The sequence below is a fragment of the Xenopus tropicalis genome, chromosome 3 (genome assembly GCF_000004195.4).
Source record: "Xenopus tropicalis strain Nigerian chromosome 3, UCB_Xtro_10.0, whole genome shotgun sequence".
In the NCBI taxonomy this organism is placed as follows: Eukaryota; Metazoa; Chordata; class Amphibia; order Anura; family Pipidae; genus Xenopus; species Xenopus tropicalis.
In genome coordinates, this window is record NC_030679.2 from 135,242,573 (window position 1) to 135,270,419 (window position 27,847).

General features: G+C 45.6%; 8 protein-coding genes across 9 annotated transcripts; 4 read left to right on the forward strand and 4 right to left on the reverse strand.

Annotated features, from left to right (window-relative positions):
- Positions 1-11,830: 11,830 nt before the first annotated feature.
- On the reverse strand, positions 11,831-12,302 carry LOC100496919 (histone H2A type 1). Its single transcript, XM_004919414.4, has one exon. The coding sequence runs from the start codon at positions 12,274-12,276 to the stop codon at positions 11,884-11,886; it is 393 nt and encodes a 130-aa protein (XP_004919471.1). The 5' UTR covers positions 12,277-12,302; the 3' UTR covers positions 11,831-11,883.
- Positions 12,303-12,517: 215 nt separating this feature from the next.
- On the forward strand, positions 12,518-13,021 carry LOC100496445 (histone H2B 1.1). Its single transcript, XM_004919415.4, has one exon. The coding sequence runs from the start codon at positions 12,593-12,595 to the stop codon at positions 12,971-12,973; it is 381 nt and encodes a 126-aa protein (XP_004919472.1). The 5' UTR covers positions 12,518-12,592; the 3' UTR covers positions 12,974-13,021.
- Positions 13,022-14,951: 1,930 nt separating this feature from the next.
- LOC101732103 (histone H4) lies at positions 14,952-15,338 on the reverse strand. The gene has a single exon (XM_004919416.3). The coding sequence runs from the start codon at positions 15,315-15,317 to the stop codon at positions 15,006-15,008; it is 312 nt and encodes a 103-aa protein (XP_004919473.1). The 5' UTR covers positions 15,318-15,338; the 3' UTR covers positions 14,952-15,005.
- Positions 15,339-16,270: 932 nt separating this feature from the next.
- On the reverse strand, positions 16,271-17,124 carry LOC101732157 (histone H1B). Its single transcript, XM_004919417.4, has one exon. It carries the CDS (start codon positions 17,107-17,109, stop codon positions 16,318-16,320), a length of 792 nt encoding a protein of 263 aa, XP_004919474.2. The 5' UTR covers positions 17,110-17,124; the 3' UTR covers positions 16,271-16,317.
- Positions 17,125-20,680: 3,556 nt separating this feature from the next.
- LOC100497082 (histone H2B 1.1) lies at positions 20,681-21,135 on the reverse strand. Its single transcript, XM_004919419.4, has one exon. The coding sequence runs from the start codon at positions 21,107-21,109 to the stop codon at positions 20,729-20,731; it is 381 nt and encodes a 126-aa protein (XP_004919476.1). The 5' UTR covers positions 21,110-21,135; the 3' UTR covers positions 20,681-20,728.
- Positions 21,136-21,396: 261 nt separating this feature from the next.
- On the forward strand, positions 21,397-21,871 carry LOC100497241 (histone H2A type 1). The gene has a single exon (XM_002943101.5). It carries the CDS (start codon positions 21,426-21,428, stop codon positions 21,816-21,818), a length of 393 nt encoding a protein of 130 aa, XP_002943147.1. The 5' UTR covers positions 21,397-21,425; the 3' UTR covers positions 21,819-21,871.
- Positions 21,872-24,726: 2,855 nt separating this feature from the next.
- LOC116409809 (histone H1B-like) lies at positions 24,727-25,580 on the forward strand. Of its 2 annotated transcripts, XM_031899364.1 has the most exons (2): positions 24,727-25,326; positions 25,369-25,580. In XM_031899364.1, the coding sequence occupies exons 1-2, from the start codon at positions 24,742-24,744 to the stop codon at positions 25,531-25,533; spliced, it is 750 nt and encodes a 249-aa protein (XP_031755224.1). In that variant the 5' UTR covers positions 24,727-24,741; the 3' UTR covers positions 25,534-25,580. The 2 variants fall into 2 exon arrangements, with proteins under 2 accessions (XP_031755224.1, XP_031755223.1); XM_031899363.1 differs by having other exon boundaries at positions 24,727-25,580.
- A 1,085-nt stretch (positions 25,581-26,665) lies between these two features.
- Positions 26,666-27,064, forward strand: LOC101732638 (histone H4). The gene has a single exon (XM_004919421.4). The coding sequence runs from the start codon at positions 26,699-26,701 to the stop codon at positions 27,008-27,010; it is 312 nt and encodes a 103-aa protein (XP_004919478.1). The 5' UTR covers positions 26,666-26,698; the 3' UTR covers positions 27,011-27,064.
- Positions 27,065-27,847: the final 783 nt, after the last annotated feature.

Sequence of the window (27,847 nt, forward strand, 5' to 3'; positions counted from 1 at the left end):
AGTAGCACAGTCCCGAACCTGCTGTAGTACAGTCATTGCAGCATTCACACAAGTCCCACTGCCTGCATTGTATTGTGTCATTAGTTACACTATCAGCACTAATAAAACATATATATGTATATATCACTCGATTGGACACATTATTGCCCCACAGAGCTGACTTTATACCGGCAATTTTAAGTATCAAATCAAAGTATATTATATTATTGGAACAGTTGTTACCAAGTGAGACTGGGAACACTCCAGCAAGATACAAATGTGCCCCCACTCCAGTCTGATTTCATATGTTGAGTGAAGTTATTTCTATGGAGTAAAACAATGCTCTCCAAGCTTATTGAGTTGTGGTCCAAGAACAATACCCACAATCCCACAATCAGGTGGGAGGGGAGGAGTGAAGGTCTCAGAATATATAAAATAATATTGTGGTACTTGGACTTCTGTTGATATTTTCCATAGTTGGGGGACTAAAAATCTATGCTGGGAGGCTGCATTCAGCCAGTTGTACAACAGTAGAAGAAATGGCTTCCATAGAATTCTACTTTTCATTATGCCACAAACCAACACATGCAGCAGCAGGATCTTGACAAACAGGCTCAGTAGCACATGGGATTTAATGCTGCTAAATGTAAGGTCCTGTACCTGAGATGTAAAAATATACAGCCCCGTATACCCTTAATGGGACTGCACTAGGCAAATCCATAATGGAGAAGGACCTTGGAGTCCTTGTAGATAATAAACTTGGCTGTAGCAAGCAATGCCAGGCAGCAGCTTCAAGGGCAAACAAGGTTTTGAGCTGTATTAAAAGGGGTATAGATTCACGGGAGGAGGGGGTTATTCTTCCCCTTTACAGAGCGCTGGTAAGGCCCCATCTAGAATATGCTGTTCAGTTTTGGTCTCCAGTGCTCAAACGGGACATTATTGAGTTAGAGAGGGTCCAGAGAAGGGCAACTAAGCTGGTAAAGGGTATGGAAAGTCTCAGTTATGGGGAAAGACTGGCCAAGTTGGGTCTGTTTACACTGGAGAAGAGGCGCTTAAAGGAACAGTAACACTAAAAAATGAAAGAGCTTTAAAGTAATAAAAATATAATGCACTGTTGCCCTGCACTGGTAAAACTGGTGTATTTGCTACAGGAACACTACTATAATTTATATAATAAGCTGTTGTGTAGCCCCGGGGGCAGCCATTCAAGCAGGAAAAAAGAGAAAAGGCACAGGTTACATAGCAGATAACAGATAAGCTCTGTAGAATACAATAGTGTTTTATCTGTTATCTGCTATGTGCCTGTGCCTTTTCTCCTTTGAATGGCTGCCTCCATGGCTACATAGCAGCTTATTTATATAAATTATAGTAGACTTTCTGAAGTAAACACACAACTTTTACCAGTGCAGGGCAGCAGCACATTATATTTTAGTTACTTTTATACACTTTCATTTTTTGGTGTTACTGTTCTGACATGGTAACATTCTATAAATATATAAGGGGATCATATAATAATCTCTCTAATGTTTTATTTACCAGTAGGGCCTTCCAGCGGACACAAGGGCACCCACTCCTATTAGGCAAAGGAGGTTCCGTCTAAATATTTGGAAAGGATTTTTACAATGAGAACTGAAGTTGTGGGATTCCCTCCCTGAACCAGTTGTACTGGCTGATACATTAGATAGTTTCAAGTAGGGGTTTGATGGCTTTTTAGCAAGTGTTATGTTATACAGGGTTATGGGAGATAGATCATGCTACAAGTTAATCCAGGGACTTGTCCGATTGCCATCTTGAAGCAGGAAAAGAATTTGTTCTCCCTGTGTGGCAAATTAGAGAGACTTCAAAAGGGTTCATGTGCCGCTCTTCAGTGACCACTGGAGATTTGTTCATGTAGCTCTGTACATCGAGGGAGAACTTTATAATTTCCAATTATGAGTTCTGCCTTTTGGTATAACCACAGCTTAATTCTATACAGAACAATTCAGTTTTTGGGATTGCAGATGAATTTAGCCAGGATTAAAGATTATCTCCCTCCAGAGAAGGTACTCAGCCTCAAGGAGTCAGTTCAAGAGGTTGTTGTCCAGCCGCACTCCTCTCTCAGGGGTCTAATGAGAGTCTTAGGATTGATAACTTCAACTATAGATGTGGTGCCTTGTGCAAAGTTCCACATGGGGGCAGCACTCTCCGGGATAGCCCTCCCCTCTCCTCATGGAAGAACCCCTCCCACCAAGCAAATAAATTATCACCAGTACCACCTACCCGTGTCTCGTAAAAAGCCTGAGTTAAATAGTAAACCAGGGAGGGAATCTGCTGATATGGAGAGGTACCAGGAAAGGAAAATCACGCTAAGTATAAAGCAATGTTTTTTTATTTTCGCTGGCCCTCTCTCCATATCAGCACTCTCCGGGATATAGCAAGCTTCAGGAAGTTGGGTGGGGCAAGAATGATACCAATAAAATGCAATACAGCACTATTTAATGACCATAAGCAATGGGAGAAAGAACATTATGACCAAAGTGTGCATAGTTGGCCAAAAATACATCCAAAGATGAAGATGAAGGTATATGGAAATGCCCAGGAAACCATACTGCATATCACTTCTAATGGGGTACCTACTTCTGCTGCCCAAGAAGTTTCTTGACCCCTGGTTGAGTGAGCCGTTGCCCAAGGAGCTGGTAGACCTCTAGAAGAATAAGCTTTTGAGATAGCTCCTTCAATCCATCTGGAGATAGTAGATTTGGAAGCTGCTGCAGCTTTCTTTTTGCCTCCTGACAATACAAATAGTCCGTCAGCTTTCCTGAAGTCCTGTGTAGCTTTTACCGATCTTCCAACATCCAGAAGATGTAGAGGATTATCCCTGCCATCCCGAGAATTCTCCAGAAAGCATGGCAGCGTCAATTCATATTGGATGTGAAAATCTGTGACCACCTTGGGCTTGAAGGCAGGCACAAACTTCAGGATGACCTTATCCTGAAGGAAAACTGGACTATATTCAGCAAATATCAGGGCCTGTAGCTCACCTACTCTTTTGGCTGAAGTCACAGCAACTAGGAAGACAGTCTTCAAGGTTAAAGGAGACATATCCTATAAAAATTAAGAATGTACCAGTGAATTATACTTCTCTAGATATATAAGGATTGTGCTTAAAAAGCAGCTAGGCTGACCTGATAGGGAACTGAAGCCTGTCTGTGCTTGAGTGACTGCAGGGCTGTGATTGGCTCTCCCCCTCCTACTGTGCTTCTGGCAGGGGCCGTTAGGACACACTCACTCTTCATTTCACACTGGAGGGAGCTCCAATAAAGGGGCCATTTTTACAGAGAGGATTAATTTTTAGCACAAAATGAAACCAGCACCGGATATTATTCATAATTGCCTACAAAATTAGGGTTTTTCCCATTTATCCAATATGTCTCCTTTAAGTACCAGGTTGAAACCTCTCAAATGGGCTCAAATGGTTCTGTGATGAAATCTAGAACCAATGGAAGGTCCCACTCTGGGCAAGAAGGTCTTCTGGCTTGTAGCATCCACATAGCTGCCCTGAAAAATGTTACCACCAACAGATGTATAGCCCAACAAACCCACGAAAAGTTCTGACTTTAAGCCCACTATCAAGCCATTTCCACAGAAACTCTAAGGGGCTGATTTACTTACCCACGAACGGGTCGAATGGAGTCCGATTGCGTTTTTTTCGTAATGATCGGTACTTTGCGATTTTTTCGGATTCTTTACGAATTTTTCGGATCCAATACGATTTTTGCGTAAAAACGCGAGTTTTCCTATCCATTACGAAAGTTGCGTAAAAAGTTGCGCAATTTGCGTAGCGTTAAAACTTACGCGAAAAATGCGCAACTTTTCGCGTAAGTTTTAACGCTACGCAAAATGCGCAACTTTTTACGCAACTTTCGTAATGGATACGAAAAACTCGCGTTTTTACGCAAAAATCGTATTGGATCCGAAAAATTCGTACAGAATCCGAAAAAATCGCAAAACATACGAAAAAGTCGCAAAATATTCGTTTTCAAGTCGGAACTTTTCCAATTCGGGTCGGATTCGTGGGTTAGTAAATCAGCCCCCAAGAGTTCAGCCACTGACATGGGAAGACTGTCCTCCTGAACCTCCTGAACCCTGCAGTATCTAGAGTTGGTAGTCCATTTCCTAGACTTCATGAGTACCTCAATAACCTCATTGAAGAGATCCTGAGCTTCTAGACCCTTCCACTCAACCTCCAAGTCATCAGGGCTAAATGACCTGAGTCCGGGTGTACAAATGGACCCTGGAGAGTCAAAGCTTCCACTGTGGGGCGACTGACAATCTGAGGAGAGTGGGGAACCAAGGCCGCCTCGGCCAGGCTGGAGTGAAGCAAATCAATTCTCCCTTGCTCTCCCTCAGATTCTGTAGGACCATCAGAATCAGATGTAGAGGAGGAAAGATGTAGCATAAAGTCTTCAGCCACCATTGCACCAGAGCGTCCACTCCCAGTGCTAGAGGATCTTTCCCCCCGGTGAAGAAACTTCTGCATTTGGTATTGATTGCTGAAGCCATAAGATCCATACATTGGACTCCCCACCTCCTCACAATCTGCTTGAAGACCCTTGGATGGAGCTGCCACTCATGAGGGTCTAGGGAACTGTGACTTAAGCCTCCCTGTTGAGCCTGGCTGGCACAAAGGTCACTGTTAGATCCGACAGATACTGTTCCGCACAGGCAAATAGTTCTGCCAGGAGACTCCTGGTCCCCCCTTGTCTTCTGACATACATGACTGCTGATAAGTTGTCGCTTCTGACTTTTACTTTGCTTCTTAGTAGTTCATTTTGAAAGAACTGTAGTGCCTGTAGTTGCCCTTCTTTCTAAAATATTTGAGGGCACGTCTGACAAAAACTGCAGCCATAGACCTTGCTCTGCTCTGCCTTCCAGAACTGCTCCCCAGCCCAGCCCTGAAGTGTCTGTGGTTATCGTTATCCACTTTCATAGGAAGAGGGGCATTCCTACTGACAACCGGTCTGGTTGGAGCCAGCACCTTAAAGCCTCTCATCAGGTAGATGGGTTGACAATTCCCCCTGACCTGATCAATTGAAGTTGGTGGTACCTCATGTGCCAGTGTGCCCAGGCCACCAATCGTATGGAGGATCATTCCCAGATGACGAGCCAACATTGGAGCTGACACTGGGAACAATGAAAGAATCTCTGAAGCCTGCTTTTGAAGATCTTGCTGTCTTTGGGATGATAACTTTACCACCCCTCTTTTGTCTATGGTTGCCCCTAAGAAAGAAACCTGCTGAGCTGGCTCTAACTGGCTCTTTGTGAAATTTAGACAACCATGGTTCTGCAGCACTTCTATCACCATGTTCCAGTGGCATACATAGACTCCAAAGATTCTACCCTGAAACATTGAACATGAAGGGATTGGTTTACTGTTTGGAGGTTCAAGATTGGATGCCATGACCCTAAAGGTTTTCTATACCATTCTCAGATGGGGACTAATACAAATACATTCTAAGACAAAATTTGTCGAAGGCATAACCTCAGGGCTAGTCTTTTTTCCCTTGCTTTTGGTAGGGGCGAGACCTAAAAGTTTGAGGGGGGTATGATCCCGGAACTCTAGCCTCTATCCCCTTCTCATGATGTCCAGAAGCCACTGATCTTCTGTGGATTTTTCCAAGGCGGCCAAAAACTTTTGTAGCCTCCTTCAGAAGGGCTTGTGGGAGGCTGAAGAAGAAGCAGCCGATTTGGAACTGAAGTGTTGAAAGGAGCTATTGTGATCTCCCGACCAGTTATCTGGTTTTGCTGCTTCCATCCTATTCTTGAAAGGTCTGGACTCCTTATGGGAAGGCTTAGAGTTGTATGGGATTCTAATATGAAATAACTTTTTGGTTTGCTGTTTGCACTTCTTCTGTGGCAGAAACAGACTCTTCCCCCCAGAAGCTTTGGAAATTAATTCTTCTAATTTCTTCCCTAAGAGTACCTGTCCTTGAAATGGCAGAGAACATAAAGCTGCTGTAGAGGTTACATCTGCTTCCCAAGATCTAAGCCATAAGGCCCGTCTTGCCACTACAGAAAGTGTAAGGGATCTAGAGGCTAACCGGGTGATGTCCATAGAAGCATTGAGAAGGAAAAGGGTTCCCATCCTGAGCTTTTCTAAGATGTACAACATCTCCTGCCCTTCTGTGATGGCTGACTGAGGATCTTTAAGAGTGGCCACGTCCTCTAACAGTAGCAGGTACTTTGTGCTAAATGTACGACCGGGGCATCAACCGATGGAATGAAACATAAATCTTTCACCTCCTCCTGCATAAACGGATACAGCTTGGAGAATCATCGTATCAGATTCCACCTGCAGACTTCTAGAGGATGTAGCCTGAGAGACTGCCTGTTTAATCCAAGACAGAACATCAGACTGGGAAAAGGTTGAACTTCCCGCTGCTGAATTCAGACAATCCTGGCAAAACCTCTTATTAGGGAGAGGTGCTTCCAAACATCCTAGGCATGAGCCAGGGTCTTTCCTTCAAAGCTCTTTTTCTAAAAGCCATTACTTCTGCCAAGCAGTTGGTAAATTACAGGCCTTAGGGTTGATTCACTAAAGTGCGTTAAAACGTGCACTATTTATAGCGTGCGTTAAAAATTTTATCGCGTCTAAATTTTTGCGACTTAACGCACGATTCACTATAAGCATACATGCGTTAATTCACACGCGATACTGCATGCGTTAATTTCGTGTGGTATTGGACGGTACATGCGCTAATTAATGCCCACATATAAATAGTTGCCACATATAAATAGTGCATATAAATAGTAGCCGCTAGTGATGAGCGAATCTGTTCCGGTTTGCTTCACCGAAAAAATTGTGAATCTTTCAAAAGATCCGCAAAACGGCGAAAATGTTGTGTGGCAAAAAAATTTGTCGCCCGTGACAATTTTTTGACGCCTGCGACAATTTTTGGACGTGCGGCAAATTTTTCCGTGGCAAATTTTTTCATCCGTTTCGCGAAACAATCCGCCAATGGCGAAACACGGAAATTCGCTGCTAATCCATGCCTGGCGAAACATTTTGCCCATCACTAGTAGCCGCAGATAAATAATTGTGTGAATAAACGCACGCTATGTTAGTCATACATGTCAATACTTGCGGAAAATTACTGTACTGAAAATGACCTGTCACGAGTAGCCACAGGTGGGTGGCTGGCAGTTAGGAGCTTATATGCCGTGTAATATTGATAAAGGGGGTACTTGCGCTTGTTGATAGGCAGGGAACAAGTTAGGTTGCTGAAACATGATTTATTAAGTAAACAATGAGAATGAGCGATAAGAAATATGGACGTCCTTACAACGGGCCAGTGGTCAGAGGCAGGCAGAAGACGAAACAAATCCGGAAAGCAGGCAGGGGGTCTGGACTACAAGGAGGGTCCGGAATAACAGGCAGTGGTCAGGGGCAGGCTGAAGGCAGGGAGAGTCCAATAATCAGGCTGAGGTCAATACCGGGAGATCCAACAGAGGTCAGGAACAGGAGTTGTAGAACAGGGTAAGGTAACGGAATCGGGCAGGAACAGGGGCAGGAACAGGGGCAGGAACAGGGGCAGGAACAGGGGCACTGGATTGCAAAAGGGCTTAATGATCAAGCAACCAGGGGTTGCGTGTGACAGGCTTATAAAGCCCGTTAATTGTCTGATTGCAACCACCTGGGCTAATTAAGGGAGGAGAAGGTGAACATAAACACAGAAGGGAAGAGGGGCTAAAAGAATGTTTGGGGCTGGATGCCCAACGTCTCCAGTGGCTCCGTGAGGTAATGCAGAACCTGCCTAACATACAGTCCAGAGTTCCAGTACAGGCAGGTCCTGACATGACCTTTTCCCTGCAAACTGGCGGCTGCATCACTCTGGGGCCAACACAGACTGAATAAATCCCACTGCCAAGTCCATATTGTGTTGCCAAAAGCTCATTAACTGCACTTTTCTATAATTACCGCCTGCCCCAAGTAGTTTCGCACAGACTAATGCGATATTTAGCACATCTAAGTGTTCATGAATCATTCGTGTTATTTCGGCGCGCAAATTAACGCACGTGGTAATACTGTAGTGAATTGTGCGCTAATTGTTTTGTCTATTTTAACGCAAAAAAGCATGCGATAATAATTAACGCACTTTAGTGAATCAACAATCTTGTCTTCTAAGACTAAATGCTGACAAGACTGAAGTTCTTGTCATCGGTGGCCAGCGCCTAACAGCAAAGCAGCTCCAGACACAGTAAATGCCACTGAGGTTAGGGACCTCAGATCTTGCTAGCTCCAACACTGTGCGCAGCTTGGGGTTACTAATTGATGGGGAATTAAACTTCAGGAGCCAAATTTCAGCTGTGTTGAAACATTCCTTCTTTCACCTAAGGAATATTGCAAAAATGAAACACCTCATTCCTTCTGAGGTTCTTCCAACCCTAGTTCACGCCTTCATCTCATCACGACTGGACTATTGCAATGCCCTCTATGCAGGCCTTCCAAATAAAGACCTACACCGCCTGCAGCTAGTACAGAATGCTGCCGCAAGATTGCTAACAAGCCAACCCCGCCATTGCCACATAACACCAATCCTTCGCTCACTGCACTGGCTACGTCCTTTTCAAAATTGGGATGCTAACATTCAAATCCCTACATGGCCTGGGCCCCGGATACCTGAAGGATTTGCTGCAACTACGTCACACCTCCCACAATCTTAGATCAAATGGATCCAATAATCTGACCACCTCCAGAGTTCAACTGAAAACCTTTGGATCCAGAGCTTTCTGTCATGCTGCCCCTACCCTGTGGAACGCCTTGCCAAACGGGATCAAGACAGCTCCAACCTTGGACACATTTAAATCAAAACTGAAAAGCCACCTGTTTAGCCTGGCATTTATGGCCACATAACTTATCTGAGACAAGCTTATGCGCTTTGGGTCCCACGGGAGAAAAGCGCTTTACAAATGTTTGTTGTTGTTGTTGTAAGGAGCCCAGGAAAATGATATTTCCTTATGTTAATGAGGAGGCACAAGAGGGACAGTCAGCTTCCTCTGATGGATGCAGGATGAATCCAGAGAATCTATCTGGATGGCACCAAAGTCTTCAGGAGAGATGGAAATCTGTTCATCAGTTCTGCAGGGAGGAGTAAAGGTCTTAAAGGGCTCCTATACCCCTATTTTATAATATATATAATATATAATTGAGCCTGCACTCCAGATAGGGGAAACAATTTTTTTTCAACTGCCCCTGCCAGCGCTGGGCTACCCACACCGGGAGGCAGCCATGTTGGGGCACACACATGCTCATAATGAGAGAGGGATGCCACCTTTCCAGATCACAGCTCACTCTGCTAGAGAGTTATTTACCTCAGGGGCTAAAGTTGCAGGAGAATCTATGGATCACATACAACTACACAGTGTTATACAAACGCTAATGTCAGTACTAACAGAATAAGTATTAATTGGCAAGGTTAATTGCACTGCCCAATACTGATAGTGTCAGTCTTTCATACAACATCTTGGCATAATATAAATAGGAAACCTACAGAAAGAAGGTTTTATGGGGGTCACACAGTTTTGGAAACCAAACCCTAAAGATACCCTTAGCTACTGTTTGTGTTGGTCTTTCTTTTTTGGTGGTCACACAATTTTGTTTTTAATGACAACAATTAAAACAAAAATACCCAGACAGTAAATTTATCATTTGTTAAATGAGAAAATAAGAAACATAGTGCCTGATAAACAAAAGGCTTAATAGAAAATCTGAACACCTCTTTCCAAAACCTCTTTCCCGCCACATTCTCTCCCTCCCTACCCACATAAGACACAGTCATTGTACAAGAAGCGGTTTGATTCCCGTTTAGAGCTCTTTGCTGCCCCCATGCGGTTGATATAATTGACCTCGCAGCAGACGTTTCCGGGATTCAGAGTCAGTCAGCGCATCCGAAGGGAATGAGAAACATCTGCTAAATATATTTTATTGTAATATGGTTTGAAAAAGAAAAGTAAGCAATTTATAAACATAATCGTCATTATTATTTAAGTAATAATATCGGACAGACTTTTGGCGGGCATTTAAAAAAAAAAATAGACTTGGTCTGAGCAGCCAATAGAAATGTAGACGTAATATGGTGTGTTTGCGTCGAGCCAATCACAGGGAGGCGCTGCCTATAAATAGGATGTTTGGCAGCCCCCAGACACCATAACGTTTTAGTGCTTCTACGTTGTTGCAATGGCCCGTACTAAACAGACCGCCCGCAAATCCACAGGCGGGAAGGCTCCCCGCAAGCAGTTGGCCACCAAGGCAGCCAGGAAGAGCGCCCCGGCCACTGGCGGAGTCAAGAAACCCCATCGTTACCGCCCAGGGACTGTGGCTCTCCGGGAAATCCGCCGCTACCAGAAATCCACTGAGTTGCTGATCCGCAAACTGCCTTTCCAGCGTCTGGTCCGGGAGATCGCCCAGGACTTCAAGACCGATCTGAGGTTCCAGAGCTCAGCCGTTATGGCTCTGCAGGAGGCCAGCGAGGCTTATCTGGTGGGGCTCTTTGAGGACACCAACCTGTGCGCCATCCACGCCAAGAGGGTCACCATCATGCCCAAGGATATCCAGCTGGCCCGCAGGATCCGAGGGGAGAGGGCTTAGATCCGAGGGGGTTTTATTCACTGGACACAAAGGCTCTTTTCAGAGCCACCGACACTTTCTGGGAATGAGCTTTTCACTTCTATTTCGGCTTTTGTTACAAAGCGATACATTGATAGACTGTAAGCAGCAGAATTACATATAATATTTTAGTGGGACTATTACATCGCACTTGCGTTTATTCCTGACAATTGTTTGTTGCAATGTTTTCTACATTGCTGTAGGGCGGGGATCCCCAACCACTTTTAGGTGTGAGCCAGATTCAAATATAAAGAGAGTTGGGGAGCAAAATATTGGCTATAGGTAGCCTCTATGTGAATTAATAGCATAAAGACAGCTTTGTGTGGTACTATTCATTATTTATATTATTGACATTTATTTATAAAGCGCCAACATTCCACAGCGCTGTACAATAAGTGGGTTTTATTGATTGGACATACAGAGTAACATATAAAGCAACCAATAACCGATACAAGAGGTGAAGAGAGCATTGTTTTTATAAAAATTGTATTCAAGCCACGAATTCGAAAATGCCACTGGGGGCAACAGCCAAGAGGTTGGTGAGGAACAAGTTGTTGAAGAGTCACTGGTTGGGGTTCGCTGCTGTAGGTTATAAAGATTTCTTGGTACCTGCTTGTCACTTTTAACCGACTCTATCTGGGAATGAGCTGAACTATGAATAACCTAAATGTATCTTAAATATAAAGAGAGTTGGGGAGCAACACAAGCATGCAAGTTCCTGGGGGTGGAAAATATGGGCTGTAATTGGCTATAGGTAGCCTCTGTCAAAACTAATACCATAAGGAAGGCTTTGTTTGATGATCATTGTTTTGATGCAAATAAAAATTGCATTTAAGCCACGAATTCAAGAATGCCACTGGGAGCAACACGTTGCTGAAGAGCCGCTGGTTGGGGATCACTGCTGTAGGGTATAAAGATTACTTATTTCTTGGTACCTGCTTGTCTCAACCTATATACAGTTCAAATAAGACCCATGACTGTGGTACTCGGTATAGAATAGGTTCAATGTACTCTAGTTTGTTTTAATCAGTTGCTCTTCTTGCGAGATGTATGTAATGGGGTAATGGGATCCCTGTATATCAGGATTGTATATTAATAGAGAACAGCATAACATTACATTAAATTTAACTTTTCATGGAGTCATATAGAGTAAACATTGTAGCCACAAGTACCATCAGGTTACACAGCGCTGTTTAGACAGAGTGGGGGGCTCTGAAAAGAGCCTTTGGGTTGGGGTCAGGGCACTCTCATTCCTGGGCTCACTTGCTCTTGGCCGCTTTGGTGCTCTCGGTTTTCTTAGGGAGCAGCACGGACTGGATGTTGGGCAGGACACCGCCCTGAGCGATAGTCACCCCTCCGAGCAGTTTGTTCAGCTCCTCATCGTTGCGCACAGCGAGCTGCAGGTGCCTGGGGATGATACGGGTCTTCTTGTTATCCCGGGCAGCGTTCCCGGCCAACTCCAGGATCTCAGCGGTCAGATACTCCAGCACTGCGGCAAGATAGACTGGAGCTCCGGCTCCCACCCGCTCAGCATAATTGCCTTTCCTCAGCAGCCGGTGAACACGGCCGACTGGGAACTGCAGCCCAGCCCGAGATGAGCGAGTCTTGGCCTTTGCCCGGGTCTTCCCGCCTTGTTTGCCTCTTCCTGACATGATTCTTGCTTCGTGTTACACAAAATAACTCCATACAATGTAACGTGCACTTTTGCTTTTATGGGCATCTGTGGGAGTGCTTCTCTTCTCTGATTGGTTAGGCTGAATTGCAGCCAATGAAACACAAGCTTTAGGAGTCACCAATCGTATGAATGTAACGGGGAGAGATGAGGCGGTTACACGTCATGCAGTAGAACCAGCCAATAGAAATCAGTGTCACTCTCCAGCCATAGTTACACGGGCAGGGTATATAAGAAGCTGCAGCAGGAGGAGGCTTTATAGTTTGTTTGCAGACTGACCGTGTATCTGAGGGAAAATGCCCGAACCCGCCAAATCCGCCCCAGCGCCAAAGAAAGGCTCTAAGAAAGCGGTGAGTAAAACGCAGAAGAAAGATGGGAAGAAGCGCAGGAAGAGCAGGAAGGAGAGTTACGCCATCTACGTGTACAAAGTGCTGAAGCAGGTGCACCCTGATACCGGCATCTCTTCCAAGGCCATGAGCATCATGAACTCCTTTGTTAACGATGTGTTCGAGCGCATCGCAGGGGAAGCCTCCCGCCTGGCTCATTACAACAAGCGCTCCACCATCACCTCCCGGGAGATCCAGACCGCGGTCCGCCTGCTGCTGCCTGGGGAGCTGGCCAAGCACGCTGTGTCCGAGGGGACAAAGGCTGTGACTAAATACACCAGCGCCAAGTAATCCCCATTCCCTGCCCCGCAACAACACAAAGGCTCTTTTCAGAGCCCCCACCTCCTCTGTACAAGGGCTGCACAGACTCACAACTATCCTGCTGTACATTTCTATTGCTTCCAGTTTAATTCTGCTAAATCCGCTTATTCCGTGTATATGGGCTGACCATAAAATTAGAAGCTATCAAAAACATTACTGTAATTTGTTCTTAATAATTAGGGTGGATCGCCTAATTTCTTATTCACATACTCGCAATTATCCTGCTACAAGTTTTTATTTCAATTGATTAGGGATTTCTACTAAATCCGCTGACCATATAATACGCTATTAAGTACATTACAGTAACTTATTCCCATACGTTGGGATCACTTCCAAATACTTAGCGCACAATCCTCTCTCGCAGATAAATAGCGCAGCTAGAAGTTTAGACTCGTTATAATGAAGCCGATGGTCTCGCCATTATATTCATTTATATGGCTACAGAAAGGCACATTGTATAGATTTTACTCTCAGCAGAGAGTCGTGAAACCCGCTAGTAGAATCCCAAACGCAGACAACGTTACACTCGGCTGATTCATTACAAAAGTTGTATCAAAGTAGCTATAAAGCCTTTCTGTCCCATTTATTTCATTGTAACGATTATGTGTCACATTCTAACATTGCAGCACTTATAACCGTCACACGTTTCGACTCGAACAAAATCCTTTCCTTTCTCTCCTGTCAGTCACCGGGACCCTCCAACTCCTTCCCCTCTATGCTGCACCCCCTGCTGCTAAATTAAACTTTAACAGCACAAAATATTTATCAGTAATTTCTATAACTACACAATCCCCAAATCCTCTCCTTCCCCTCCTGTCACCGAGACCCCCAACCTCCTTCCCCTCCTGTCACCGAGACCCCCAACCTCCTTCCCCTCCTGTCACCGAGACCCCCAACCTCCTTCCCCTCCTGTCACCGAGACCCCCAACCTCCTTTCCCTCCTGTCACCGAGACCCCCAACCTCCTTCCCCTCCTGTCACCGAGACCCCCAACCTCCTTCCCCTCCTGTCACCGAGACCCCCAACCTCCTTCCCCTCCTGTCACCGAGACCCCCAACCTCCTTCCCCTCCTGTCACCGAGACCCCCAACCTCCTTTCCCTCCTGTCACCGAGACCCCCAACCTCCTTCCCCTCCTGTCACCGAGACCCCCAACCTCCTTTCCCTCCTGTCACCGAGACCCCCAACCTCCTTCCCCTCCTGTCACCGAGACCCCCAACCTTCTTCCCCTCCTGTCACCGAGACCCCCAACCTCCTTCCCCTCCTGTCACCGAGACCCCCAACCTCCTTCCCCTCCTGTCACCGAGACCCCCAACCTCCTTTCCCTCCTGTCACCGAGACCCCCAACCTTCTTCCCCTCCTGTCACCGAGACCCCCAACCTCCTTCCCCTCCTGTCACCGAGACCCCCAACCTCCTTTCCCTCCTGTCACCGAGACCCCCAACCTCCTTTCCCTCCTGTCACCGAGACCCCCAACCTCCTTCCCCTCCTGTCACCGAGACCCCCAACCTCCTTCCCTGTGTGCTGCCCCCCTGCCAAATTATTCATTATTGCTTAATGAGTCTATTGAGCCGATAGGAATGAGTTAAACAAATGAATATAGACACAAGGCACCGACTGAAATAGTTTCAAACATTTGTGCTTCGACTGCTTTCCTATCGGTGAACGGATTCTCCATACTGTGGGAGCCATTGGCTTATTCAAAAGGCCCGCCAAAATGTCTGGCCGTTGAATGACAGCACAATACCGTATAGAAATCATGCTGCTCCGGCAGCTTCTAAGCATTTAACTATATTTAATATTTGACCCATCTCTTTAGCACGACTTATTAGTTAAAAGTTAATTCTCTTTCCCCATCTCCTCAACACGTAGTATTGTAACCAGCAAATCATACGAAGCAGATTAATTCCCATCAACAGATAATATACAGTCACAGCCTTTTCCTGAAATAGTGGGGGCCCTTAAAAGGGCCTTTGGGAAATGATGCTGTGAGGGAATAAGAGGGTTTAACCCCCGAATCCGTAGAGAGTGCGGCCCTGGCGCTTGAGAGCATACACCACATCCATAGCGGTAACAGTCTTCCTCTTGGCGTGCTCGGTGTAGGTGACAGCGTCCCGGATAACGTTCTCCAGGAAAACTTTCAGCACCCCCCGAGTCTCCTCATAAATGAGGCCGGAGATGCGCTTGACTCCCCCTCTGCGTGCCAGGCGGCGGATGGCGGGCTTGGTGATCCCCTGGATGTTATCCCGCAGCACCTTCCTGTGGCGCTTGGCGCCTCCTTTCCCCAGGCCCTTACCGCCCTTGCCTCTGCCAGACATGTCTCTCTCTTTTCAGAAAACTAGAAAATATAACGCTCTGCGCCGCTCATCTTCTCTCTTATAGAGACTGAGCAGACCTGACAGGGAACTGCAATATCAGCCCCGCCCCTTTCTTTTGCTTTCAAGGGGATACAATCGGCGCCCCGTGATTGGCTAAAAGTGGACCCGCCCTACTCATTAGCAGTAAGAAGTGAGACCATCAACCTTCTGTTTCCCTGAGCCGCCAAAAGTATCGCGGCAATCCGTATATAGATCAGTAACATGGTTTAGATTATTGTTTTGTTCTCTGTATTCTGTCCTGAAATGAATTAGTGCAGTTCCCTTTGCAAAAGAATATTTTACAGATCAGCCTGTTGCTTATAGGCTACATACATGCTCTTTAATAATAGGCGCAACACAAGGCAGAGCAACAACTCCGGTGAGAGACTCAGTTCCAGCCTATTATTAGAGGGCATGTTCCTCTCTGAGCCTCTCAGCTGAGCTGTTTGTTACTCTGCCTTGTCTTTCCCCTATTTGTTACTTTTCTAATGAGTTGGAGCTTTGAGCTGACAAAGTAGCACTTACATTGTTACACTGGGACATTCGCTCCGTTACACACATTGCTGGATACAACTCGCAACAATGTCACTTTCCTACTGTTGCATTTACGTTACAGGGAACAGGGGCTAAATTCCTATCTGAGAATTTCTATCTTGGACAGAACCAGTGGGAGGGGGAGGAATGGTTTGGGCAGGTTTAAGTGACGGAGAGCAGTCCGGCAGCACTAAAGGGAGGGGAACACAAAACTATTTGTGTGTTTGGGAAACTTTGCAGATACTTACTGGCCAGGGATATTAGTTGGCGATAACTGAACGAATGTTGGGCCGGTGCGAGGTTAATAGTTTTTATTGCTTATTAAAAGCCATGGTAGAAGCAGGAGACCCCACTATATTACAAGCCCTTTCAGGGGGATGTGGTGGCTCTTAAAAGAGCCTTTGGGGCAGTTGGCCAGTGAGCCAGCTTATTTCTTCTTAGGGGCGGCTTTCTTTGCTTTAGCCACTTTGGGTTTGGCTGCTTTGGCCTTTGCGGGGCTTTTGGCAGCTTTGGGCTTCACGCTCTTTTTTGCGGGGCTCTTGGCCACTTTCTTGGCTTTGGCAGCTTTAGGCTTTATGGGGCTCTTCGCTGCCTTTGCTGCTTTCTTCGCCACCTTCTTTGGGCTCTTGGCGGCCTTTGCTGCTTTCTTCACCACCTTCTTTGGGCTCTTGGCGGCTGCGGACACCTTCTTGGGCTTCTTCGGGGACTTGGCTGCCTTCTTTGCTGCCGGTTTCTTGGCTTTGGCTGCTGCCGGTGCCGCCTTCTCCTTACTCTGCAGCTGCTTCTTGTTGAGCTTGAAGGACCCGGAGGCTCCGCTCCCTTTCACTTGGACAAGGGTCTCCTTACTGACCAAGCCCTTGAGAGCCAGCTTGAGGCGGCTGTTATTCTTCTCCACATCGTAACCTCCTGCAGCCAGAGCCTTCTTCAGAGCTGCCAGGGACACCCCGCTGCGCTCCTTGGAAGCGGATACGGCTTTGACTATCAGTTCGGACACACTGGGCCCAGATGGCTTCTTGGATTTAGTGGCCCCCGCTGCTTTCTTGCTCTGTTTCTTCTTCTTGGCTGCGGGTTCAGCCGGGGGAGGAGCAGGCGCCGTCTCAGCTGCTTCAGCCATTGCAAATCTTCTATCGTTCTTTTCAGAAAATAGAAATATACCAGCCGCGCTTTTCTGTTCTCCTTTTATAGAATCTACTCTGTCTGCTGATTGGCTCAGTTGCATTGTGATACCGCTTTCTAATTGGACAGAATTTAGCTACGCCCATCCTTAACTTTCCGTGTTCAGCATTAGGGAGCTTTCATTCTGTGTTTCCAGCTTCTCAAAAAGCAAAGTTATTAATAATATCTACTTCCATAAATGCATTGTATTGTGTCATTAGTTACACTATCAGCACTAATATGTCATTGTTCAAACCTCATACACAGCAAGCAAATAAGATATTAATGTTTGTATGGATGATGAAAGGTTGTCTAATTGTGTAACTAATGGGACACTTAAATGGGTTTTCACTTGAGTAAACTTTTAGTATGATGCAGAGAGTGATATTCTGAGACATTTTGCAAAATAGGTTTTTTTAGTCATTTTCAGTTCAGGGTTTCTCCAGTTTGGAGTTTTGGAAGCTATATGGTTGCTAGGGTCCAAGTTACATTAGTTACATTTATGTTACAGAGAGCAAAAAAGAAACAAAAGGGCAACCGAAAGTAATATACTAAACTTGAAATTATGATTATATTAATCACTAGCGACCCAAAATTAATACATTAACCTGAAGCAGATGTACCTCGGAATAGTTGTGACCCGGGTGTATATACTGTATAATCGCGGGTCAGTGGCAAGTTTAAACATAGCTAAAGATGAAGTCAAAAGGAAAACTTGCCAAGCAAGGAACTCGCTACTGTCGATAAGTGGTCCAGGTGCAAAAGCCCCGAACCTGTGGCTTGAAAGGGTAAGCAACCCAAAATAGCTGTGCTCATACACCAGGACCATCCACGGGAGTCAATTAAAATCCAATTCTATTCGCTCATTTAAAAGAACAAAGCCTCTGGAGCCTCTGGTGATGGGTGTAACATTGATGTTACAGATTTAACTATAGGGCGCCCATAGGCCGCTCCCATTCTCCGCCAACTCTCCGCCGTCATTATCAGGACCAGTGCAGAGCAAAAGAAAGGAAAGTGTTAATCAACCCCACCCATAAATAGGAGTTACCACTAGAGGTTATTAGTGGATTGTTATTTTCTATCTGTCCAAGATAGAAATTCTCAGATAGGAATTTAGCCCCTATTCCCTGTAACGTAAATGCAACAGTAGGAAAGTGACATTGTTGCGAGTTGTATCCAGCAATGTGTGTAACGGAGCGAATGTCCCAGTGTAACAATGTAAGTGCTACTTTGTCAGCTCAAAGCTCCAACTCATTAGAAAAGTAACAAATAGGGGAAAGACAAGGCAGAGTAACAAACAGCTCAGCTGAGAGGCTCAGAGAGTTGCAGCAGCATTAGAGGGCGTGTAAGTGACATTAACAACAAACTGATTTTATATATATTTTTTTCCAGTAAGAGGTTCAAATAACTCGGAGTAACGCTTATATTGTGTCACCCACTGTAACCTGCAGCACTTAGTATCCTTAATATATCTGTGTCTGTAAATTACCCTTCCACTTAGATTCTAAATTCCACAGGGTTTAATCCTTATATATAATGTAATTGAGCCTCGTATTTATTATTTTAATTACCCCTGTTCTATAAATGTATTGTTCTGCAGTTACTTACAACTATTCCAGCAGAGGGAAATGCACTAATGAATCTCAGGGCAGAATGCTGAGGATATAGGAATAATCATTTTACTGCTCTATAAACATATCGCTGCCATAGTTTTGGCGGGCTCTTTATTATAAGCAGCAGTTTGTTACACTCCTTGTTGCTAATGAGTATGGGCGCTTCATGGTTTAGCCAATCAGAAGTTGCCAAATGTTTTACGCTGGAACAGTAAAGAAAAGGGAGGGGTGAGAGTCAGTGCAGTTCCCTATCAGGTCTGCTCAGTCTCTTTATACATGAGGTTGTGCGAAGAAGCGGAATCATTCTGAAAAGCTTTTGAGGGTTGAACATGTCTGGCAGAGGCAAGGGCGGTAAGGGCCTGGGGAAAGGAGGCGCCAAGCGCCACAGGAAGGTGCTGCGGGATAACATCCAGGGGATCACCAAGCCCGCCATCCGCCGCCTGGCACGCAGAGGGGGAGTCAAGCGCATCTCCGGCCTCATTTATGAGGAGACTCGGGGGGTGCTGAAAGTTTTCCTGGAGAACGTTATCCGGGACGCTGTCACCTACACCGAGCACGCCAAGAGGAAGACTGTTACCGCTATGGATGTGGTGTATGCTCTCAAGCGCCAGGGCCGCACTCTCTACGGATTCGGGGGTTAAACCCTCTTATTCCCTCACAGCATCATTTCCCAAAGGCCCTTTTAAGGGCCCCCACTATTTCAGGAAAAGGCTGTGTCTGTATATTATCTGCTCCCTATAAATTGATTAGATACAATGTTACGGGTTGGGAAGGAAAGTAGGTCCGGGCCCACAGTGCGGATCTGAATGGCTGAAGGGATAAATCTCCTGAATAGGTGACTTGGCTGTAATAACTCGAGCTAAAGAGATGGGGCAATATAAATATATATAAATAAACGCTATGTAGGCTGCCAGAGCAAAGGGGTTATTGTATTTTATTGGGCGGTCATATAACGGCCAGACATTTTGGCGGGCTTTTTGAATAAGCCAATGGCTCCCACAGTATGGGCTATTAGTCCGCAGATATAATTGGGGGTTTTGGCGACTCAATGGCTGCTTTGTGAGTTTCTAAAATGTTTGGAAATAGAATAGTCAGTAGGAATATTGTAAAGGCTGTTAGTGCCTGTCATCCATATAAAACGGACCCAAGTTTGGCGGGCTTTTTGAATTCCAATCTCAAGAATTGTTCAGCCAATCATAGAAGAGCAATTAAGGAACTGGAAAAAATGGTTATTTATCTCTGCTCTTAGGGGATTATTAGTTATAGAAATTACTGATAAATATTTAGTGCTGTTAAAGTGTAATTTAGCAGCGGGGGGTGGCAGCATAGATGGTCCCTGTGACTGACAGGAGAGAAAGGAAAAGATTTTGCTCAGAGTCGAATCCCGTGACGGTTAAAAATGCGGCAATGTTACACTGTGACACACAATCGTTACAAAGAATATACTTAGAGTGAAAGAAATGGGACAAAAAGGCTTTAATACAATTTTGATACAACTGTGAATGAATCAGCCGAGTGTAACGTTGTCTGTATTTGGGATTATACTAGCGGGTTTCATGGCTGCCTGCAACATCTATACAATGTGCCTTTCTGTAGCCATATAAATGAATATAATGGCGGGACCAGTTTGGCGCCTCCGAGCGAGTTCAGAGAACAAAGCAATGTTGCAGCTGCAGGCAGAGCCCCTCCCCCACATGTGGCCATTTGCTGCCTCAGCTTCATTATAACGAGTCTAAACTTCTAGCTGCGCTATTTATCTGTGAGAGGGGATTGTGCGCTAAGTATTTGGAGGTGATCGTAACGTATGTGAATATGATATATAAATTGGGCGATTCATCATAATGGTTGGGAGCAAGTTGTAGTAATGTTTTTAATAACTTCATGTTTTATATTTAGCGGAACTACACAATCACAGCCCATATAGATAAAATAAGCTGAATATTTAGAAGTCCCATATCAATTCAACTGTGAATGTACAGCAGGATAGTTGTGAGTCTGTGCAGCCCTTGTACAGAGGAGGTGGGGGCTCTGAAAAGAGCCTTTGTGTTGTTGCGGGGCAGGGAATGGGGATTACTTGGCGCTGGTGTATTTAGTCACAGCCTTTGTCCCCTCGGACACAGCGTGCTTGGCCAGCTCCCCAGGCAGCAGCAGGCGGACCGCGGTCTGGATCTCCCGGGAGGTGATGGTGGAGCGCTTGTTGTAATGAGCCAGGCGGGAGGCTTCCCCTGCGATGCGCTCGAACACATCGTTAACAAAGGAGTTCATGATGCTCATGGCCTTGGAAGAGATGCCGGTATCAGGGTGCACCTGCTTCAGCACTTTGTACACGTAGATGGCGTAACTCTCCTTCCTGCTCTTCCTGCGCTTCTTCCCATCTTTCTTCTGCGTTTTACTCACCGCTTTCTTAGAGCCTTTCTTTGGCGCTGGGGCGGATTTGGCAGGTTCGGGCATTTTCCCTCAGATACACGGTCAGTCTGCAAACAAACTATAAAGCCTCCTCCTGCTGCAGCTTCTTATATACCCTGCCCGTGTAACTATGGCTGGAGAGTGACACTGATTTCTATTGGCTGGTTCTACTGCATGACGTGTAACCGCCTCATCTCTCCCCGTTACATTCATACGATTGGTGACTCCTAAAGCTTGTGTTTCATTGGCTGCAATTAAACCTAACCAATCAGAGAAGAGAAGCACTCCCACAGATGCCCATAAAAGCAAAAGTGCACGTTACATTGTATCGAGTTATTTTGTGTAACACGAAGCGGGAATCATGTCAGGAAGAGGCAAACAAGGCGGGAAGACCCGGGCAAAGGCCAAGACTCGCTCATCTCGGGCTGGGCTGCAGTTCCCAGTCGGCCGTGTTCACCGGCTGCTGAGGAAAGGCAATTATGCTGAGCGGGTGGGAGCCGGAGCTCCAGTCTATCTTGCCGCAGTGCTGGAGTATCTGACCGCTGAGATCCTGGAGTTGGCCGGGAACGCTGCCCGGGATAACAAGAAGACCCGTATCATCCCCAGGCACCTGCAGCTCGCTGTGCGCAACGATGAGGAGCTGAACAAACTGCTCGGAGGGGTGACTATCGCTCAGGGCGGTGTCCTGCCCAACATCCAGTCCGTGCTGCTCCCTAAGAAAACCGAGAGCACCAAAGCGGCCAAGAGCAAGTGAGCCCAGGAATGAGAGTGCCCTGACCCCAACCCAAAGGCTCTTTTCAGAGCCCCCCACTCTGTCTAAACAGCGCTGTGTAACCTGATGGTACTTAGAGAAACAATATAAATACATGTTTATATTTAATGCTAATGTTATACTATACAGAGATGCATTCATCCCACAAAAATAGCAACTGATTAGTTTATTACTTTAGAGTACATGTAACATATATAGTCCATACCATGAGTTCAAATCAGTTTTGTCTTTCTGATCAAACACGCTTGAGAACGAATTACACACTGACCCTCAGAGTAGATTAAACGTGAGCAACAAAAGGGAAAAGCACATGCAAAGAAACAGGCAATCTTTACATCTTACAGCAGGGATCCCCAACCTTTTTTACCCGTGAGCAACACTCAAATGTAAAAAGAGTTGGGGAGCAACATAAGCATAATAAAATTTCACGGAGGAGCCAAATAAGGGCTGTTATTGGCTATTTGGTAGCTCTTATGTGGACTAGCAGCCTACAGGAGACTCTGTTTGGCAGAACACCTAGTATTTATGCAACCGAAACTTGCTCCCAGTGGTCTTAAAACAGGTGCTTAGTTTTGAATTCCTGGATTGAAGGCAACATCCAAGGGGTTGGGGAGCAACATGTTGCTCACGAACCACTGGTTGGGGATCACTGTCTTACAGGAACATAGTAACCGGTATTGCAACAGACGCAGGTGCTATGTAATTCTGCTGGTTCCAGTCTATCAATGTATCTTTTTGTAACAAAAGCCTAAAAGGATGTGAAAAGCTCATTCCCAGTAAGTGTCCAGTGAATAAAACCTCAACATAATAAAATGCCAGGAACCCGTCCCTATATATTGGGTTTCTGTATTCCAATCTGCCTGGAACACGGGAAAGCAGAGGCCTTCTTTCAAGAAATCCTGCTCATTAGAAGTACTAATCATTGAGTTACTAAATCTGAGCAGCACAAGGACCGGTAGCACCGATACCCTAAATGTATCTTATAGTTCAGCTCATTCCCAGAAAGTGTCGGTGGCTCTGAAAAGAGCCTTTGTGTCCAGTGAATAAATAATGTACGTATTATTAAGAGGAGCAGCAAAAAGAAGTGTGTCTAGATGTGGGCCCCTAAGTTGGTAGCACTACAAATAAGATATGTACATCAATTCGTTGATGTTTTTTTTCCAAACTATAGTCCAGCCCCCCCAACAGTCCAAGGGACAGTGAACTGGCCCCCTGATTAAAACATTTGAGGACCCCTGCTATTGAAGAAAGCTGTCAATCCCATCTGAGATGGACTTCCCTCTGAATAGGTCTCATGTGGAACTTTGCACAAGGCACTGTATCAATAGTTAAAGTTATCACTTGGTTACGGTGCTGGCAGCAAAACCAGAGGGGCAGAGTTCTATCCCCTTCTACCCCTGGGGTGGTCCCATCCTCTGGGCCTGGAGCTGATGCCTTAGATCATACACTTTCAGTAAAAAAAAAGGACAAAACCACTTGTAAGGAAAAACAATCCACTCTCTTATACAGGTAGGACAAAAAAACACTAATAACCTCTAGTGGTAACTCCTATTTATGGGTGGGGTTGATTAACACTTTCCTTTCTTTTTCTCTCCACTGGTCCTGATAATGATGCGCAGGTCAAGAATTATTTGCTCCCACCCTGAACCTGAACTCTCCCAAACCCGGCTTCTGCCCTCTATGTATAGACCTGCGGGTGCCTATAAATTCAGAAGCCAGAAGATGCAGGCCGGCATGTTGGGTGGCTGGCAGGGAGAGTGAGTGAGCTTGCTCCCATATGGGGCACTGGGAATGGGACGCGCAGAAAACTTCATTGTGTCCCATGGGGGGGGAGAGGGGGGCGTTGGCAGAGAATGGGAGGGGCCTATGGGTGCCCTACAGTAAAATCAGGTAATAGAATGACCAGTTTTAAGCAACTTTTCAATTGGTCTTCATTATTTATGGTTATAGTTTGACATTATTTGCAGCCTTCTTCCTACTCTTTGCAGTGTTTGAATGGGGGTCACTGACCCCAGCAGCTAAAAATTTCTGTGAGGCTACAGTTTGTTATTGTTACTTATTGTAACTTTTCTATTCAGGCCCTCTCCTATCCATATACCAATCTCTTATTCAAACCACTCCCTGGTTGCTAATGTAACTCGGACCCTAGCAACCAAATAGCTGCTGAAACTCCAAACTGGAGAACCCCTGAACTGAAAATGAAATAACTAAAAAACGATTTTGCAAAATGTCTCAGAATATCACTATCTGCATCATACTAAAAGTTTACTCAAGTGAACAACCATTTAAGTGTCCCATCAGATACACAATTAGACACCCATACAAACATTAATATCTAGTTTGTTTTAAACCTATGTATGATGTTCAAACAATGACATATTAGTGCTGATAGTGTAACTAATGACACAATACAATGCAGGCAGTGGGACTTGTGTGAATGCTGCAATGACTGTACTACAGCAGGTTCGGGACTGTGCTACTTCTCTGCCAGAGCAACCCCCACGGATTTCTTCTGTAGCCTCCAAACCCCTCACTGTCCCCCTGATATCCCTCCCCATACCCCTCTCTCTCTCAGGGATAAGAGATGGAGGAAATAGATCCCAATGAACAAGGAAAATTAATGTTTTATAAAAACCTCACCCAGACTGACAGGAGTGCGCCTGAGATATCAGGGGCTGTTTGGGGACAATCCGTGTAACCAACATGCAGAAAATCGCTGTCAGAGACAGGGACATTTACCCTGCAAGTGACTGTATAATCCCCGGGATATTTATGGAAGTAGATATTATTAATAACTTTGCTTTTTGAGACGCTGGAAACACAGAATGAAAGCTCCCTAATGCTGAACACGGAAAGTAAACGATGGGCGTGGCTAAATTGTGTCCAATTAGAAAGCGGTATCACAATGCAACTGAGCCAATCAGCAGACAGAGTAGATTCTATAAAAGGAGAACAGGAAAGCGCGGCTGGGATATTTCTATTTTCTGAAAAGAACGGTAGAAGATTTGCAATGGCTGAAGCAGCTGAGACGGCGCCTGCTCCTCCCCCGGCTGAACCCGCAGCCAAGAAGAAGAAACAGAGCAAGAAAGCAGCGGGGGCCACTAAATCCAAGAAGCCATCTGGGCCCAGTGTGTCCGAACTGATAGTCAAAGCCGTATCCGCTTCCAAGGAGCGCAGCGGGGTGTCCCTGGCAGCTCTGAAGAAGGCTCTGGCTGCAGGAGGTTACGATGTGGAGAAGAATAACAGCCGCCTCAAGCTGGCTCTCAAGGGCTTGGTCAGTAAGGAGACCCTTGTCCAAGTGAAAGGGAGCGGAGCCTCCGGGTCCTTCAAGCTCAACAAGAAGCAGCTGCAGAGTAAGGAGAAGGCGGCACCGGCAGCAGCCAAAGCCAAGAAACCGGCAGCAAAGAAGGCAGCCAAGTCCCCGAAGAAGCCCAAGAAGGTGTCCGCAGCCGCCAAGAGCCCAAAGAAGGTGGTGAAGAAAGCAGCAAAGGCAGCGAAGAGCCCAAAGAAGGTGGCGAAGAAAGCAGCAAAGGCAGCGAAGAGCCCCATAAAGCCTAAAGCTGCCAAAGCCAAGAAAGTGGCCAAGAGCCCCGCAAAAAAGAGCGTGAAGCCCAAAGCTGCCAAAAGCCCCGCAAAGGCCAAAGCAGCCAAACCCAAAGTGGCTAAAGCAAAGAAAGCCGCCCCTAAGAAGAAATAAGCTGGCTCACTGGCCAACTGCCCCAAAGGCTCTTTTAAGAGCCACCACATCCCCCTGAAAGGGCTTGTAATATAGTGGGGTCTCCTGCTTCTACCGTGGCTTTTAATAAGCAATAAAAACTATTAACCTCGCACCGGCCCAACATTCGTTCAGTTATCGCCAACTAATATCCCTGGCCAGTAAGTAACTGCAAAGTTTCCCAAATACACAAATAGTTTTGTGTTCCCCTCCCTTTAGTGCTGCCGGACTGCTCTCCGTCACTTAAACCTGCCCAAACCATTCCTCCCCCTCCCCCTCCCACTGGTTCTGTCCAAGATAGAAATTCTCAGATAGGAATTTAGCCCCTGTTCCCTGTAACGTAAATGCAACAGTAGGAAAGTGACATTGTTGCGAGTTGTATCCAGCAATGTGTGTAACGGAGCGAATGTCCCAGTGTAACAATGTAAGTGCTACTTTGTCAGCTCAAAGCTCCAACTCATTAGAAAAGTAACAAATAGGGGAAAGACAAGGCAGAGTAACAAACAGCTCAGCTGAGAGGCTCAGAGAGTTGCAGCAGCATTAGAGGGCGTGTAAGTGACATTAACAACAAACTGATTTTATATATATTTTTTTCCAGTAAGAGGTTCAAATAACTCGGAGTAACGCTTATATTGTGTCACCCACTGTAACCTGCAGCACTTAGTATCCTTAATATATCTGTGTCTGTAAATTCCCCTTCCACTTAGATTCTAAATTCCACAGGGTTTAATCCTTATATATAATGTAATTGTACTTTGTATTTATTATTTTAATTACCCCTGTTCTATAAATGTATTGTTCTGCAGTTACATACAACTATTCCAGCAGAGGGAAATGCACTAATGAATCTCAGGGCAGAATGCTGAGGATATAGGAATAATCATTTTACTGCTCTATAAACATATCGCTGCCATAGTTTTGGCGGCTCTTTATTATAAGCAGCAGTTTGTTACACTCCTTGTTGCTAATGAGTATGGGCGCTTCATGGTTTAGCCAATCAGAAGTTGCCAAATGTTTTACACTGAACAGTAAAGAAAAGGGAGGGGTGAGAGTCAGTGCAGTTCCCTATCAGGTCTGCTCAGTCTCTTTATACATGAGGTTGTGCGGACAGAGCGGAATCATTCTGAAAAACATTTGAAGGTTGAACATGTCTGGCAGAGGCAAGGGCGGTAAGGGCCTGGGGAAAGGAGGCGCCAAGCGCCACAGGAAGGTGCTGCGGGATAACATCCAGGGGATCACCAAGCCCGCCATCCGCCGCCTGGCACGCAGAGGGGGAGTCAAGCGCATCTCCGGCCTCATTTATGAGGAGACTCGGGGGGTGCTGAAAGTTTTCCTGGAGAACGTTATCCGGGACGCTGTCACCTACACCGAGCACGCCAAGAGGAAGACTGTTACCGCTATGGATGTGGTGTATGCTCTCAAGCGCCAGGGCCGCACTCTCTACGGATTCGGGGGTTAAACCCTCTTATTCCCTCACAGCATCATTTCCCAAAGGCCCTTTTAAGGGCCCCCACTATTTCCCCAAAGGCTGTTTATGCTTCTCCCCAAGTAATTTATCTAAGACTACTACTCATACAAGAGCACTGGCACACAAGCCAAAAGCTGAATTGGGGAAACGCGTTAGTTTGTTCCTTCTGAAAACTAGAATCGATGATGCGAGTCCATTCATATAAACTTTACAGCCCCAAAGTAATCTGATAGTGAGATGGGGGCGAAACTAAGGACTGAAGTGGCCAGAGGAATTAATGGCTGCATTAGTAATCTGCCCCTTAAGGATTGTGTAGTTACAGATATAATTAAAGAGTGATTTAAGTATTTTGCACCGGAGATTAGGGGTCTGAGAAGGGAGAGGATTTTGTGGTGAATTGAATCCTGTGATGTTTGAGAAAATCAACATTTATTTCTTTCGAAATGGATTATTTGTAAAGAGAGAAAAACCGGACACGGGAATTTTACATCAGGGATCCTGGAGTAACTCTATGGCAGGAATAATATTCGCTAGTAGAATATCTAACGCTGAGTGCGGAGAGTAAAATCTATACACTGTGCCTTTCTGTAGCCATATAAATTAGCGGGAACATTTTGGCGCCTCTGTGAGAGAAGCAGCAAGTTCATTCCGTTCAGAGAACAAAGGAACCGCGGCACCTTCCCCAGATGCGATTAATTTACCTCCAGCTTTTTATACCTGAGCACATAATGCCCTCTAGTGTCCATATACAGAAATAACATTTCTTCATAGTGAGCCAAATCAAGATCAAAAGATTGTAGAAAGAAATCATAGAGCAACACCCATAAT

Bases quoted from the DNA above. Each gene is read 5' to 3' on its own strand.
- LOC100496445 (XM_004919415.4), top strand. From the start codon at position 12,593: ATGCCCGAACCCGCCAAATCCGCCCCAGCGCCAAAGAAAGGCTCTAAG.
- LOC100496919 (XM_004919414.4), bottom strand. From the start codon at position 12,276: ATGTCAGGAAGAGGCAAACAAGGCGGGAAGACCCGGGCAAAGGCCAAG.
- LOC100497241 (XM_002943101.5), top strand. From the start codon at position 21,426: ATGTCAGGAAGAGGCAAACAAGGCGGGAAGACCCGGGCAAAGGCCAAG.
- LOC100497082 (XM_004919419.4), bottom strand. From the start codon at position 21,109: ATGCCCGAACCTGCCAAATCCGCCCCAGCGCCAAAGAAAGGCTCTAAG.
- LOC116409809 (XM_031899363.1), top strand. From the start codon at position 24,742: ATGCAACTGAGCCAATCAGCAGACAGAGTAGATTCTATAAAAGGAGAA.
- LOC101732157 (XM_004919417.4), bottom strand. From the start codon at position 17,109: ATGCAACTGAGCCAATCAGCAGACAGAGTAGATTCTATAAAAGGAGAA.
- LOC101732103 (XM_004919416.3), bottom strand. From the start codon at position 15,317: ATGTCTGGCAGAGGCAAGGGCGGTAAGGGCCTGGGGAAAGGAGGCGCC.
- LOC101732638 (XM_004919421.4), top strand. From the start codon at position 26,699: ATGTCTGGCAGAGGCAAGGGCGGTAAGGGCCTGGGGAAAGGAGGCGCC.